Source organism: Lampetra planeri, chromosome 48, assembly GCF_965212315.1.
Source record: "Lampetra planeri chromosome 48, kcLamPlan1.2.h2, whole genome shotgun sequence".
Lineage (NCBI taxonomy): Eukaryota > Metazoa > Chordata > Hyperoartia > Petromyzontiformes > Petromyzontidae > Lampetra > Lampetra planeri.
This window is the reverse complement of record NC_136154.1, coordinates 6,043,479-6,061,205: the sequence shown is the minus strand read 5'-3', so window position 1 is coordinate 6,061,205 and position 17,727 is coordinate 6,043,479. Positions and strand designations below refer to the sequence as shown.

At 52.7% G+C, this 17,727-nt stretch overlaps 1 protein-coding gene across 1 annotated transcript; it reads left to right on the top strand.

Moving 5' to 3' along the window:
• The first annotated feature begins 1,027 nt into the window (after nt 1-1,027).
• On the top strand, nt 1,028-16,915 carry PSMB1 (proteasome 20S subunit beta 1). The gene is made up of 6 exons (XM_078615632.1): nt 1,028-1,522; nt 4,794-4,901; nt 5,827-5,908; nt 7,595-7,724; nt 9,211-9,317; nt 16,096-16,915. The coding sequence occupies exons 1-6, from the start codon at nt 1,422-1,424 to the stop codon at nt 16,285-16,287; spliced, it is 720 nt and encodes a 239-aa protein (XP_078471758.1). The 5' UTR covers nt 1,028-1,421; the 3' UTR covers nt 16,288-16,915.
• Nucleotides 16,916-17,727: the final 812 nt, after the last annotated feature.

Genomic DNA, 17,727 nt, shown 5'->3' with positions numbered 1-17,727 from the left:
GACTCACCACACAGACTCACCACACAGACTCACCACACAACTCACCACACAGACTCACCACACAGAGACCCACAGACTCACCACACAGAGACCCACAGACTCACCACACAGACTCACCACACAGACTCACCACACAACTCACCACACAGACTCACCACACAGAGACCCACAGTCTCACCACACAGACTCACCACACAGAGACCCACAGACTCACCACACAGACTCACCACACAGACTCACCACAGACTCACCACAGACTCACCACACAGACTCACCACACAGACTCACCACACAGACTCACCACAGCCGTGCAGCCGTCTCCACCGGACCCATCATCGCGACCCGCGCAGCTAAACTCGGGATAAAACTCAGCACCCGCACTGTACCCTCACCCCGCTGAGGCGCTCAAGCCGGTGACGTCACGTCGTCATCGGCGCGTGACGTCACCGGTACAGTTCCTAGCGACCGTTGCGTGACGTTATACGCATATGGGGACGAGGGAACGTTTTCAGTGACGTCATCCACTCTCCCGCGGTTGTGACCGCCGCGTGACGTCAGCGGTCAAGATGACGTCATCGCTTTTGCGGTTGAGACCGCCGCGTGACGTCGAACGGTCAAGATGACGTCATCTGCCGCCTCGTTTTCCCGAAGGAGTCAATAGACTGTCAATGGTGAGATAATTATCGATTTCGATTCACTAGCACGTTCGAACCTCGAAAAATATGTTTGCAAATCGACCACCAAATCGATTTTTATATTATTACATTCCAAATTGGAAGACATATCGAGATAGATTTCAAATCGATCTCCGCTTTATTAATCTAAACCTTCGTTCATTGATTATCACCGATTCTCCCAGTCGATTGTCTCCCCAAGTAACTGAACGTGAGGAATCTAAAATACATCGATTCTCACAATAGAATCCCTTTATTTGTAACTGAATGTGATGAATCGTGTTACATCGAATCTCACAATCGATTCTCCTCTTCCTTAAGACTGAAGAGGAATCGGTTTGCATCATTATCAAATCGATTCTCTTACGTTCAAACTGAACGGGAGAAATCTATTCATAGCGATTCCTGCTATTCATCCAACTCCATTCAAATCGATTATCCTCCATTCAATCTTCACGCTGGCGAATCGATTGCGCTCGATTTCACTAACCCTCGATTTTTCCATACCGCGTGAACGCGTTGGGAATCGATTAACGGTTGTTCAACATTCGATTCCTCCTCCGTTCAATCCCAACGCGAGATATTCGATTTACTCCGTTTGCCGAATCGATTGCCACCGATTCTGGAATCGAACGAGCTCCTTGCTTGATTTGCAAATTCACGGCGGACCGTCTGCTGAGTGCAAATCTCGGCGCTTAATTTGATCTTTCGGTTGATTAAATTTGATTAATTAGCGAGGAGGAGAAGATGATGATGATGCAGCAGCAGGAGTCGGGGCTCGTCGGCGAGTGGGGTCTGAGTTCGGGCCCCGTGCAGACTCGCTTCTCTCCCTACGCCTTCAACGGAGGGTGAGGGCGCCTTGCCTGAGCGACCAGGCCTCAGACACTCACTCAGTCACTCACTCAGTCACTCAGTTACTCAATTACTCAGTTACTCACTCAGTCACTCACTCAGTTACTCAGTCACTCACTCAGTCACTCACTCAGTCACTCACTCAGTCACGCAGCCAGTGCAGGCTCGCTTCTCTCCCTACGCCTTCAACGGAGGGTGAGGGCGCCTTGCCTGAGCGACCAGGCCTCAGTCACTCAGTCACTCAGTTACTTACTCAGTCACTCAATTACTCAGTCACTCAGCTACTCAGTCACTTACTCACTTATACACTCAGTCACTCACCCAGTCACTCACTCACTCACTCAGTTACTCAGTCACTCAGTTACTCACTCACTCAGTCACTCACTCAGTCACTCACTCAGTCACTCAGTTACTCAATCACTCAGTTACTCACTCACTCAGTCACTCACTCAGTCACTCACTCAATTACTCAGTCACTCACTCAGTCACTCAGTCACTCACTCAGTCACTCAGTCATTCACTCAGCCAGTGCAGGCTCGCTTCTCTCCCTACGCCTTCAACGGAGGGTGAGGGCGCCTTGCCTGAGCGACCAGGCCTCAGACACTCAGTCACTCAGTCAGTCACTCAGTCACTCAATTACTCACTCACTCAGTCACTCACTCAGTTACTCAATTACTCAGTTACTCACTCAGTCACTCAGTCAGTTGCTCAATTAGTCACTCACTCAGTTACTCAGTCACTCAGTTACTCACTCACTCAGTCACTCACTCAGTCACTCACTCAGTCACTCAGTTACTCAATTACTCAGTCACTCAGTTACTCACTCACTCAGTCACTCACTCAGTCACTCACTCAGTTACTCAGTCACTCACTCAGTCACTCACTCAGTCACTCACTCAGTTACTCAGTCACTCACTCAGTCACTCAGTTACTCAATTACTCAGTTACTCACTCAGTCACTCAGTCAGTTGCTCAATTAGTCACTCACTCAGTTACTCAGTCACTCACTCAGTCACTCACTCAGTTACTCAGTCACTCACTCAGTCACTCACTCAGTCACTCAGTCATTCACTCAGCCAGTGCAGGCTCGCTTCTCTCCCTACGCCTTCAACGGAGGGTGAGGGCGCCTTGCCTGAGCGACCAGGCCTCAGACACTCAGTCACTCAGTCAGTCACTCAGTCACTCAATTACTCAGTTACTCACTCAGTCACTCACTCAGTTACTCAATTACTCAGTTACTCACTCAGTCAGTTGCTCAATTAGTCACTCACTCAGTTACTCAGTCACTCACTCAGTCACTCACTCAGTTACTCAGTCACTCACTCAGTCACTCACTCAGTCATTCACTCAGCCAGTGCAGGCTCGCTTCTCTCCCTACGCCTTCAACGGAGGGTGAGGGCGCCTTGCCTGAGCGACCAGGCCTCAGACACTCAGTCACTCAGTCAGTCACTCAGTCACTCAATTACTCAGTTACTCACTCACTCAGTCACTCACTCAGTTACTCAGTCACTCAGTCACTCACTCAGTCACTCACTCAGTTACTCAGTCACTCAGTCACTCACTCAGTCACCCACTCAGTCACTCACTCAGTCACTCACTCAGTCACTCAGTCACTCAGCCAGTGCAGGCTCGCTTCTCTCCCTATGCCTTCAACGGAGGGTGAGGGCGCCTTGCCTGAGCGACAAGGCCTCAGTCACTCAGTTACTTACTCAGTCACTCAATTACTCAGTCACTCAGCTACTCAGTCACTTACTCACTTAGTCACTCAGTCACTCACTCAGTCACTCACTCACTCAGTTACTCAGTCACTCAGTTACTCACTCACTCAGTCACTCACTCAGTCACTCACTCAGTCACTCAGTTACTCAATTACTCAGTCACTCAGTTACTCACTCAGTCACTCACTCAGTTACTCAGTCACTCACTCAGTCACTCACTCAGTTACTCAGTCACTCACTCAGTCACTCAGTTACTCAATTACTCAGTTACTCACTCAGTCACTCAGTCAGTTGCTCAATTAGTCACTCACTCAGTCACTCACTCAGTCACTCACTCAGTTACTCAGTCACTCAGTCACTCAGTCACTCACTCAGTCACTCAGTCATTCACTCAGCCAGTGCAGGCTCGATTCTCTCCCTACGCCTTCAACGGAGGGTGAGGGCGCCTTGCCTGAGCGACCAGGCCTCAGTCACTCAGTCACTCAGTCAGTCACTCACTCAGTCAGTTACTCACTCAGTTACTCAGTCACTCAGTCACTCATTCAGTCAGTCAGTTACTCACTCAGTTACTCAGTCACTCACTCAGTCATTCACTCAGTCACTCAGCTACTCACTCAGTTACGCAATTATTCAGTTACTCAGGTAGTCATTCAGCCACTCACTCAGTTACTCAGTTACTCACTCAGTCACTCACTCAGTCATTCACTCAGTCACTCACTCAGTCATTCACTCAGTCACTCAGCTACTCGCTCAGTTACTCAATTAGTCAGTTACTCAGCCACTCAGTTACTCAGTTACTCAGTCAGTCACTCACTCAGTCATTCAGACACTCAGTCAATCAGTCACTCATTCACTCAGCCACTCAGTTACTCAGTCACTCAGCCATCCACACAGTCACTCACTCAGTCACTCACTCAGTCACTCAGTTACTCACTCAGTCACTCACTCAGTTAGTCAGTTACTCAGTTAGTCACTCACTCAGTCACTCACAGACTCAGTCACTCACTCAGTCACTCACTCAGTCATTCACAGTCTCACTCAGTCAATCATTTATCAAGTCACTCACAGCCTCACTCACAGACTCATTCATTCACTCAGTCACTCACCGACTCACTCACAGATCTACTCATTCACACAGTCATTCACAGCCTCACAGACTCACTCGGAGGAGCGACGCTCACAACAACGAGCGGAGCGCCGGGTGCTAAAGCACAGCAAGTTGGCACAGTAGAGGGCACAGGTGGTGAATCAGCCAGTCATCTCGGTCATCTCGGTCAGTCGACCCGTGGCACATGCTGGGTCTGCCACGTGACCTCCTGCCAGCGGGCGTTCGACACTTCACGTGGCCTCAACGTGCACATGGCCTGGCACAAGCGTCGTGGTGACGTCACCGCCACTTAGTGGCGAATGGCGGTTGTTGTTGTTGTATGTATCTGTGTGTGTGTATATATCTAAAGATTTGTCTGTGTGTGTGTATATGTGTCTGTATGTGTGTGTCTGTATGTGTGTATCTGTGTGTGTGTGTATCTGTGTGTGTGTATGTGCACAGGACCATCCTGGCGATCGCTGGCGAGGATTACGCGCTGCTGGCTTCCGACACGCGGCTGAGCGAACATTTCTCCATCCACACTCGAGACAGCCCCAAGGTCCACGCGCTGTGAGTGGCCTGCACACCACACAAAGACAAAGATCCCCCGTGTAGCCTCAACAGACTGTAGGGGCAAGTGCTTTTAGCGAGCACCTATGAAGGCCGCAACGGTACACGAGGGGGTGGGTGGCCAGCACCACGCCCGACCGCCTTTGTCTCCCGATTATTACACACGGCACCAGGTACTGATTTGAGGCTGAGTCGACCTAGGGGAGGCTTAGGCCCGGTTTTGATAATTGTTACCGCTGGTGTTGGCCGTGAGCGGGAATGGAAGTCAGGTCGCCAGGTTCGTAGCGCAGCGTAGCGCTAACTGCTACACACCACACACACACACAGATACATAGAGAGATATACACACACAGATACACAGACAGATATACACACGCACAGATACACACACAGACACACACACAGACACACACAGAGACACACAGAGACAACAACAACAACCGCCATTCGCCACTAAGTGGTGGTGACGTCACCACACAGACACACAGAGACACACAGAGACACACACAGACACACATAGACACACACAGACACACACAGACACACAGAGACACACACAGAGACACACACAGAGACACCCACAGAGACACACATCCTTTGCGGGTGCCGTGCCGGCATTAATAGGCGCTCGCGAACTGCCCTTGGCCACATCAGTCTGTGTGGGCTTCATGGGAGACCTTTGTGCGTGTGTGTGTGTACGCGTGTGTGTGTACGTGTGTGTGTGTGTACGTGTGTGTACGTGTGTGTGTGTGTGTATGTGTACGTGTGTGTACGTGTTTGTGTGTGTGTGCGTGTATGTATGTGTGTATGTGTGTGTGTGTGTACGTGTGTGTGTGTACGTGTGTGTGTGTGGTGTGTGTGTATGTGTGTGTGGTGTGTGTGTGTACGTGTGTGTGTGTACGTGTGTGTGTGTACGTGTGTGCAGCTCTGACCGCACGGTGCTAGGGTGCTGCGGTTTCCATGGCGACTGCCTCACCCTCACCAAGATCATCGAAGCGAGGCGCAAGGTGACACTCACTCACTCACGTGTACACACTCACCCACTCACACTCACCCACTCACTCACCCACTCACTCACGTGTACACACTCACCCACTCTCACTCTCACACTCACTCACTTGCTCTCACACTCACTCACTTGCTCTCACACTCACCCACTCACACTCAGCCACTTACACTCACTCACTCACACTCACTCACCCACTCACATTCACACTCTCACACTCACTCACACACTCACCCACTCACACTCACTCACACTCACCCACTTACACACTCACCCACTCACCCACTCTCACACTCACCCACTCACCCACCCACCCACTCACACTCACTCACACACTCACCCACTCACACTCACTCACACTCACCCACTCACACACTCACCCACTCACACACTCACCCACTCACACACTCACCCACTCACCCACTCTCACACTCACGTGTACACACTCACCCACTCACCCACCCACTCACACTCTCACACTCACTCACACACTCACCCACTCACACTCACTCACCCACTCACACTCACTCACACTCACCCACTCACCCACTCTCACACTCACGTGTACACACTCACCCACTCACTCACCCACTCACTCTCACACTCCCTCACATGTACACACTCACCCACTCACACTCACCCACTCACTCTCACACTCACACAATCACTCACACCCACTCACCCACTCACTCTCACACTCACTCACACTCACCCACCCACTCTGACTCACAGTCACACAACAACAACCGCCATTCGCCACTAAGTGGCGGTGATGTCACCACGACGCTTGTGCCAGGCCATGTGCACCTTGAGACCACGTGAAGTGTCAAACGCCCACTGGCAGGAGGTCACGGGGAAGACCCAGCAGGTGCCACGGGTTGACTGACCGAGATGACCGGCTGATGCACCACCTGTGCCCCCTACTGTACCAACTTGCTGTGCTTAAGACACCCGGCGCTCCGCTCGTTGTTGTGAGCGTCGCTCCTCCGCCCTCCGTTGTTGTTGGAGGGTGACTGCCTCCAACTGCCCAGTAGCGTCCTTCACGAGCCTCCTCCACTGAGGCCGATCTTGACACCGCTGGTACCAGTCATCGGCAAGTCCACTCAGCTCCACGTCCTCCTGTACCACATCACTCCATCTCTTCTCTAGCCCGTGCCGCGCCCGTTTAGCCCCTTCGATCCGGCCGAACAAAAGCTGTTTAGGCATGCGGTGGCTGGGCATGCGGGCTACATGACCCAGCCAACGCAGCCTTGCCTGCCGGAGGTGCTCACCGATGGGACTTTGTCCAGATCTTTCAAGGATTTGTGAGCTCCTCACACAAACTGCCGGAGGAGCTCACCGATGGGACTTTGTCCAGATCTTTCAAGGATTTGTGAGTTCCTCGCACAATCCGGCCACTCACATCTCCGTGTGCGTGTGCGTGTGTGTGCGTGTGTGTGTTTGCGTGTGTGTGCGTGCGTGTGTGTGTGTGCGTGTGTGTGCGCGTGTGCGTGCGTGTGCGTGCGTGTGTGTGTGTGCGTGTGTGCGCGTGTGCGTGCGTGTGTGTGTGTGTGCGTGTGTGTGTGTGTGTGCGCGTGTGTGTGTGTGTGTGCGTGTGTGTGTGTGCGTGTGTGTGTGTGTGCGTGTTTGCGCGTGTGTGTGTTCGTGTGTGTGTGTGTGCGTGTGTGCGTGTGTGTGCCCTACCCAGATGTACCAGCACACGTACAACAAGCCCATGGGCACAGGAGCGCTGGCCGCGATGCTCTCCACCATCCTGTACCAGCGGCGCTTCTTCCCCTACTACGTCTACAACATCGTGGGCGGTCTCGATGACAACGGTAACTCGCCACGGCAATACCATCCTAACTATGAGACTACACTATGCGAGAATTATTTTATTATATTATACAATATTATTTTATTATTATATTGTATTATGTTTTATTATAATTATTTTATTATTTCCATTCTACGTGACTTTACCGAAAGAACCAAGAATATGAGACTACACCACACTAAACTATATAAACTGTTAAATACACTACACTATAAACTATTAAACTACACTACACCATCCTAACTATTAAACTACACCACACTAAACCATATAAACCATTAGACTACAATATCTATAAACTGTTAAACTACACTACACTATTTAAACCGTTAAAATACACTACACTATTTAAACGGTAAACTACACTACACTATTTATACTGTTATACTACACTACACTATATAAACTGTTAAAATACACCACTATATAAACTGTTAAAATACACTACACTATTTAAACTGTTAAAATACACTACACTATTTAAACTATTAAACTATACTCCACTATTTAAACTATATAAACTATATTACACTATTAAAACTACGACACAAAACTATTAAAATAAAACCTTGATTGGAAGCTGTCGTGACTGCAGGTAGCCACGCTCTGTGTGGTTCTTTCGGTAAAGTCACCACGTGGCTAGAAATAAAACGAAATAAATCACGACGCTCCGTTAACTCCACCTCCGTTTAACTCGTCGCCTTTCACCACCAATGGTATCCACAATGAAAGGTCTCTCTGGGTTAGATCGCGTCAATGTCAACGTGTCGTTTAACCCACCACCACCACCACCACCCTGCCAATGGGTTAGTCTGTTAAGGCTACACAGGGGGAGGGGGGGGGTCTTTGTGTGTGTGGGGAGCGGTGGTGCAACGGTTGGCACCCTGCGCTATGAACCCAGCAGAGATCCGAGTTCGATTCCCGCTCACGGCGACGATTATTATCTGAACCGGTCCTGGGCCTCTCCTAGGTCGACTCGGCCTCAAATGAGTACCTGGTGCGGTGTGTAAACATCGCCACTAGGGAGACAAAGGCGGCCGGGCGTGGTGCTGGCCACCCACCCCCTCGTGTGCCACGGTGCCGGTAGCCTTAGGTGCCGCTCACTAACAGCACTTGCCCCTACAGTCTGTCCAAGGCTACCCGGGGGAACTTTGTGTGTGTGTGTGGGGGGGGAGTGGTGGCGCAACGGTTAGCGCTGCACACCCGGCGACCTGAGTTCGATTCCCGGTCAAGGCCAACGCCGAGTGACGATTAATTGAACCGGTCCTGGGGCTCCCCTAGGTCGACTCGGCCTCAAATGAGTACCTGGTGTAGCGGTGTAGTGCGGTAAACATCGCTAGCACTGGGGGAGACAAAGGCGGCCGGGAATGGTGCTGCCCCCCCCCCCAGCACCCCCCCCAGCCCCCCCCCCAGCCCGTCCCCCCCCAGCCCCCCCCTTGCCCTAACAGTCTGTTGAAGGCTACCTGGGGGATGTTTTATGTGTGTAGGCAAGGGGGTGGTCTATGGCTTCGACCCCGTGGGCTCCTACGAGAGCAACGCCTACATCGCCGGGGGCTCTGCCAACGCCATGCTTCAGCCGCTGCTGGATAACCAGGTCAGAGGTTACACACACACACAGGTACACATACACACACAGGTACACACACACAGGTACACACACAGTTACAGGTACACACACAGTTACAGGTACACACACAGGTACACACACACACACAGGTACACACACACATACAGGTACACACACACACACGGTACACACACACAGGTACACACATACAGTGTACACACACACACACACCGGTACACACACACAGGTACACACACACACAGGTACACACACAGGTACACACACACACAGGTACACACACACACAGGTACACACACACAGGTACACACACACACAGGTACACACACAGGTACACACACACACAGGTACACACACACACACAGGTACACACACACAGGTACACACACACACACAGGTACACACACACACAGGCACACACACATACACAGGTACACACACACATACACAGGTACACACACACACACACACAGGTACACACACACACACACAGGTACACACACACACACACAGGTACACACACACACAGGTACACACACACACAGGTACATACACACACAGGTACACACACACACAGGTACACACACAACAACAACAACCGCCATTCGCCACTAAGTGGCGGTGACGTCACCACGACGCTTGTGCTAGGCCATGTGCACCTTGAGGCCACGTGAAGTGTCGAACGCCCGCTGGCAGGAGGTCACGGGGCAGACCCAGGTGCCACGGGTCGACTGACTGAGATGACCGAGATGACTGGCTGATGCACCACCTGTGCCCCCTACTGTACCAACTTGCTGTGCTTTAGCCACCCGGCGCTCCGCTCGTTGTTGTGAACGTCGCTCCTCCGCCCTCCTTTGTTGTTGGAGGGCGACTGCCTCCAACTGCCCAGTAGCGTCCTTCACGAGCCTCCTCCACTGAGGCCGATCTTGACACCGCTGGTACCAGTCATCGGCAAGTCCACTCAGCTCCACGTCCTCCTGTACCACATCACTCCATCTCTTCTCTAGCCCGTGCCGTGCCCGTTTAGCCCCCTCGATCCGGCCGAACAAAAGCTGCTTAGGCATGCGGTGGCTGGGCATGCGGGCTACATGACCCAGCCAACGCAGCCTTGCCTGCCGGAGGAGCTCACTGATGGGACTTTGCCCAGATCTTTCAAGGACTTGTGAGCTCCTCACACAATCCAGCCTGGTTAAACCCAGGATGGATCGTAGGCAGGCCAGCCTAAATGTTTCCAACCGGCGAAGATGCTCCACTAGGGGGGTCCACGTTTCGCAAGCGTAGAGAAGGGAGGGAATGACCGTGGCCGAAAAGACCTGAAGCTTCGTGCGGAGCGACAGACCAGGTAGCTTCCACACAGCGTTACGCAACCGATGAAAAGATATTGCCGCTCGACTGATTCGGAGTGAGACCTCTGCTGATAAACTGGAGCCGGTCATAAGCACACTGCCCAGGTATGGGAAACTCTCCACTCTCTCCACAACTGCCCCATCACCAATTGGGAGTTGTGGGGGTGGAGTGTCCGATGGTACAAAATACCCAGGCAGGTGCTTAGTTTTGGTGGGGCTGATGGTAAGGCCCCACCTCTTAGTGGCACGCTCCAGTCTCAGCAGCAGCGTCTCCAACTCCTCTTCTGAATGAGCAGCTATTACCAAATCATCGGCATACATAACGTGGTTGACCAATAGGGAGCCATCCCTTGATCGCACCCGGGCGTCGATCAGCCTCCCATTATATCTGTACCAAATGGAAATTCCCCCGGTACAGCTATTGAAGGCTTCACGAACTACGCAGTCGAAATAGATGTTAAATAATGTGGGAGCCAGAGGACATCCCTGTCGCACCCCAAGGTGTACAGGGAAAGGCTCCGACTCCCGGCCACGTAGTTTTACCCGGGCCCGCTCACCATCATGAAGGTCCTTAATGATCGTGAGCAGAGGGTCAGGGACTCCGAAAACACGAAGAACAACCCAGAGCCCAGTCCTACTGATGGTATCATAGGCCTTGACCAGGTCAATAAAGCAGAGATGTAGGTCTTTTTGGAATTCCCTACACCTCTGCTGTAGCAGACGGACAGAAAATATGGCATCTGTGCAGGACCGCCCTTTCCTGAAACCGCATTGGGGCTCCGCAAGCCTCTCCTCAGCGTGCCTAGCAAGGCGATGTTGAATAATCCTTGCCAGGACCTTACCCGGCACACTGAGGAGTGAGATGCCCCTGTAGTTGTTACAGTCGGTACGGTCCCCCTTCTTAAAGAGGGGGACCACCAGGGCATCCTTCCAGTCCTGCGGAACCCGTCCAGTGGTCCAGACTGTTGTTATGATGTCATGTAGGGCAGTCTGTGCACAAACGCCACCCTCCCTCAGCATTTCGCTTGGGAGATCATCTCTGCCCGGTGCCTTCCCTGGTCTCAGACTCCGGATCGCCCTCAGAACTTCCTCAACAGCTGGCACCTCAGCCAGCCACTCACAGGGGGTGACCTCTTCCAATATTTGAGGCACCGCAGCCTCAGCAGGGTTATCCCCACTTTGTGCCATAATGTTTTCCTGGCTGAGAGATTTTCCCTCCCCCAGGACCTCACAGAAATGCTCAGCAAATCTGCAAACCTGTTCCTGGGGGTCGGAGATTGGATCACCGTTTTTTCCTCTAATGATGGTAATAGGTGTGGCGCTGCAGGTTACTTTTTTGATGGAGTTAAATAGTGATTTGTGATCGCGGGCCACTGAGGCAGACTCCATCTCCTCAGCAACCCGCGACCACCACCCATCCATACAGCGCCTTACGGCTCTCCGAACCTCCGAGCGAAGGCTGCGGTAAACCTCCTCATTCTCTGACGTGGGATGCTGTAGGCGATGAGAGTGGGCCTGTCGCTTTTTCTCAATTAACCTGAACACCTCCTCCGTCAGCCAGGGTTTCTGGGGAGGTCTGGACCGCGTACCCAAAGCAGCTGCATGAGTCACAGTCTTAAACCTCGCCCATTTACCCTCGACATCAGGTGGAGTGGGGGACGCTGCCAACCCCAGCTGCAAGCAATGATGAAATTCTCGCTTGCAACTTTCATCAGCTAACTGAGACCAGGCCACTTTTGGTTGGAATGGGATCCTGGGTGTACACCCACCACCGGAGTGGAAGAATGGCAGGCGCATCTTACAGATGACTAGTCGATGGTCAGAGGTCAGATCAGCTCCACGGTAGGTCCTGGTGTCAAGGACATGGGCTCGCATCCGCTGGTCCGTCACTATGTAGTCCAGCAGATGTTCTTGCTTGGACCCGGCATGTATCCATGATGTTGTGTGGATGCGCCGATGCCGGAAGAGCGTGTTGGTAATTACAAGCCCATGGGCTGCACAAAAATCTAGCAGCCTCCTACCGTTATTATTGAGCTGATCTGGCCCATGCCTTACAATCACTCCAGACCAGGTGCCAGCATCATGACCAACTCGGGCATTGAAGTCACCCAACAAGATGACTCTGTCCCGAGTGGCCACTTTAGCCAGCACCTGTGACAGGAGGTCATAGAAAGCGTCTGACTCATCGGCTTTGCCTGCATCCCTCCACGGATGTTCGTCTTCGGTGGGGGCATAAGTAACCACGACCACCACTCCTCGCCTCTGGTTGATGGGAAGGCGAGCCCAAAGTATCCTGGGGCTTACAGCTTCCCACACCTCACCGCCACGCTCCCACGCCCCCTTCATTCTTTTGTTCAGAAGAAGAGCCACACCCTGTTGTTTGGCAGTCTCCTGCCCCGAGTAGAGGACTGTCCACCCCTCATGGTGGCAGGAGCCAGAACCGGTCCACCGGACCTCCTGAATGCCACAGAGATCCAGGCGGTACCGGTCCAGCTCCCGACAGAGGAGTGGCAGCCTCTCCTCCGCAGTGAGCATTCGAACATTCCACGTGGCCATCCGCAATGGTTTTTCGTTGTTTCTGGAGGAGCCCCGAGGGTGAAAATTCAATCTCCTGGCTCCGCCAAATGGGGTTTGGCCAGGAGACGTCATAAAAGCCTGACCACCCGGGGCCTCCGGCACAAGCTTATTAGTTACAGGTTTATGTTTAATTCGTAGTTTAGTGGTGGTTAATTGAAGGTAGAGGGGTTACCAGCCCCTCGCACCCGTCCAGAGCCCCCGTTTAGCCACTGTGGTGGTCACAGACGCCATGAGGGGAGAGGCCAATGGGCATTGGCCCTCCCCCCACAGCACTGCCCACGACAGTGTTGCCCGTCCGGCACCGCGAGGAGGTAGGAGGTTGTTTTGCCGGTACACACACACACAGGTACACACACACACACAGGTACACACACACACACAGGTACACACACACACACAGGTACACACACACACAGGTGCACACACACACAGGTACACACACATACAGGTACACACACAGGTACACACACACACAGGTACACACACAGGGTACACACACACACACAGGTACACACACACAGGTACACACACACAGGTACACACACAGGTACACACACACAGACAGGTACACACACACACAGGTACACACAACAACAACCGCCATTCGCCACTAAGTGGCGGTGACGTCACCACGACGCTTGTGCCAGGCCAAGTGCACCTTGAGGCCACGTGAAGTGTCGAACGTCCGCTGGCAGGAGGTCATGGGGCAGACCCAGGTGCCACGGGTCGACTGACCGAGATGACCGAGATGACTGGCTGATGCACCACCTGTGCCCCCTACTGTACCAACTTGCTGTGCTTTAGCCACCCGGCGCTCCGCTCGTTGTTGTGAGCGTCGCTCCTCCGCCCTCCGTTGTTGTTGGAGGGCGACTGTCTCCAACTGCCCAGTAGCGTCCTTCACGAGCCTCCTCCACAGAGGCCGATCTTGACACCGCTGGTACCAGTCATCGGCAAGTCCACTCAGCTCCACGTCCTCCTGTACCACATCACTCCATCTCTTCTCTAGCCCGTGCCGCGCCCGTTTAGCCCCCTCGATCCGGCCGAACAAAAGCTGTTTAGGCATGCGGTGGCTGGGCATGCGTGCTACATGACCCAGCCAACGCAGCCTTGCCTGCCGGAGGAGCTCACCGATGGGACTTTGCCCAGATCTTTCAAGGATTTGTGAGCTCCTCACACAATCCAGCCTGGTTAAACCCAGGATGGATCGTCGGCAGGCCAGCCTAAATGTTTCTAACCGGCAAAGGTGTTCCATTAGGGGGGGGTCCACGTTTCGCAAGCGTAGAGAAGGGAGGGAATGACCGTGGCCGAGAAGACCTGAAGCTTCGTGCGGAGCGACAGACCAGGTAGTTTCCACACAGCGTTCCGCAACCTATGAAAAGATGATGCCGCTCGACTGATTCGGAGTGAGACCTCTGCTGTTAAACCGGAGCCAGTCATGAGCACACTGCCCAGGTATGGGAAACTCTCCACTCTCTCCACAACTGCCCTATCACCAATTGGGAGTTGTGGGGGTGGAGTGTCCGATGGTACAAAATGCCCAGGCAGGTGCTTAGTTTTGGTGGGGCTGATGGTAAGGCCCCACCTCTTAGTGGCAAGCTCCAGGTTCAGCAGCATCGCCTCCAACTCCTCTGAATGAGCAGCAATTACCAGATCATTGACATACCTAACATGGTTGGGCAATAGGGAGCCATCCCTTGACCGCACCCGGGCATCGATCCATTTATATCTGTACCAGATGGAAATTCCTCCGGTACAGCTATTGAAGGCTTCACGAACTACGTGGTCAAAATAGATGTTAAATAATGTGGGAGCCAGAGGACATCCCTGTCGCACCCCAAGGTGTACAGGGAATGGCTTCGACTCACGGCCACGTAGTTTTTTCCGGGCCCGCTCACCATCATGAAGGTCCTTAATGATCGTGAGCAGAGGGTCAGGGGTACACACACACGGGTACACACACACAAGGGTACACACACGCATAGATACACGCATATACGCATAGGTACACACAGATTCACACACACACGACTGTATTAAACAATGTAAGTGTTTATTAAGCAACTTTTGAAACAACAAACATACTGCCTTTCAGTAACCATAGCAACTGTCTCCCTCTGCTTCTGCTACTACTACTGCTGCTGCTGCTACCTCTGCTACTACTACTACCTGTTACTACTACCACCTCTGCTCCTGCTACCACCTCTGCTGTTACTACTACCTCCGCTGCTACTACTAACTCTGCTACTACTACCACTTCTGCTACTACCACCTCTGCTACTACCGCCACTACAACTACCACCTCTGCTACTACCACCTCTGCTACTGCTACTACTACCTCTGCTACTACTACCTCTGCTACTACTACCTCTGCTACTACTGCTACCACCTCTGCTACTGCTACTACTACCTCTGCTACTACCTCTGCTACTGCCACCTCTGCTACTACTAACTCTGCTACTACCACCACTACAACTACCACCTCTGCTACTACTACCTCTGCTACTGCTACCTCTGCTACTACTACTACCTCTGCTGCTACTACCATTCATGCGACTACCGCCACTACAACTACCACCTCTGCTACTACTACTACCACCTCTGCTACTACCTTTGCTCCTGCTACCACCACTACAACTACCACCTCTGCTACTACTACCTCTGCTACTACTACCTTTGCTACTACTACCTCTGCTACTACTACCTTTGCTACTACTACCTCTGCTACTACTACCACCACTACAACTACCACCTCTGCTACTACCTTTGCTCCTGCTACCACCACTACGACTACCGCCACTACAACTACCGCCACTACAACTACCACGTCTGCTTGCCACCACCACCACCACCGCCCCGCCCCCCAGATTGGCGGCAAGAACCAGCTGGGCACTGGCGAGGAGCGACTGGCCATGCCGCTGGAGCGCGCCGTGCAGCTGGTGCGCGACGTCTTCGTGTCGGCGGCGGAGCGCGACATCCACACGGGGGACGCGCTGCGCGTGTGCGTGGTGACTCGCGAAGGCGTGCGGGAGGAGACGCACACACTCAGACGTGACTAGTGGGTGTGTGCGTGGGTGGGTGCGTGGGCACACACACACACATAGCTACACACACACACGTGGGTACACACACACACACGTGGGTACACACACAGGTGGGTACACACACACACAGGTATACACACACACAGGTACACACACACACATAGCTACACACACACACAGGTACACACACACACACGTAGCTACACACACACAGGTACACACACACACATAGCTACACACACACACAGGTACACACACACAGGTACACACACACGTAGCTACACACACACGTAGCTACACACGCACACAGGTACACACACACACGTGTGTACACACACACGTGTGTACACACACACACGTAGCTACACACACATGTGGGTACACACACACACACATAGCTTCACACACACGTGTACACACACACTTGGCTAGAAAGATAAAGACCCCCCTCCCCCCATAGCCTTGACACAGACTGTTGGGGCAAGTGCTGTTGGTGAGCGCCTATGAAGGCTGGCACGGTACACATGGCTACACACATGGCGACATGCACACATTCACACTCAAGCACACACGGAGGGCGTGGGTCCGTTGTGTGCTCGTCACCGGTGAAGTGATACAAAATAAACATTGCCGCTGGTTTTTGTCCGCGACTTCGATACCTCTTGCTTACATCCAGCAGTGGAGAAGGCATGGTGGTTGTGTGTAGGGCGTGGTGGTGGTTGTGTGTAGGGCGTGGTGGTGGTTGTGTATAGGGCGTGGTGGTGGTTGTGTGTAGGGCGTGGTGGTGTTGTGTGTAGGGCGTGGTGGTGTTGTGTGTAGGGCATGGTGGTTGTGTATCGGGTAGGGTACGGGTATCGGGTACCCGGTTGCGACCCTCTGCTGGTGGGCAAGGAGTTTGCGTTGGCTGGGTCACGTAGCAGCCGCGCATGCCCAGCAGCGTCTGTTTGGCCGGATGGAGGGGGCTAAACGGGCACGACACGGGCTGGAGAAGAGATGGAGCTGATGTGGTAACAGGAGGACGTGGAGCTGAGAGTGGACTTGCCGATGACTGGTGTACCAGCGGTGTGAAGCTTGGCCTCTGGAGGTCTCTCCGCGTGACTGAAGCTGCTCACCCCCGAGCTCGCAATGCCCTGATAGTTGGTGAGACTCGCCCATAAAGAATGTCGTCTCTTGGCGTAGACCAATCAGTTTCAACAGACGATGCATTTATTAATTATCAGCACGCTTTTGTTTGCATGTTCACCACAAGTACGCGTGGTCAACGCCGACATCATTCCTTGCAAAAGATTTATATTTGGTGTTTGAACGTCTTAACACGGCTGTTTTATTCTTTATTGACTTAAAGCTTTCGTGGCTGCAGGAATTCATATTCTTGGTTATTTCGGTGAAGTCACGTAGAATGGAAATAATACAATAATAAAAATAAACATAAGATAATTCTCACGACGTTCCGGC

Excerpts from the sequence above, each read along its gene's own strand:
- PSMB1 (XM_078615632.1), top strand. The coding sequence starts at position 1,422 with ATGATGATGATGCAGCAGCAGGAGTCGGGGCTCGTCGGCGAGTGGGGT. Across the intron at positions 5,909-7,594 it reads TCATCGAAGCGAGGCGCAAG|ATGTACCAGCACACGTACAA; the intron begins GTGACACTCACT and ends TGCCCTACCCAG. Across the intron at positions 7,725-9,210 it reads GGGCGGTCTCGATGACAACG|GCAAGGGGGTGGTCTATGGC; the intron begins GTAACTCGCCAC and ends TTATGTGTGTAG.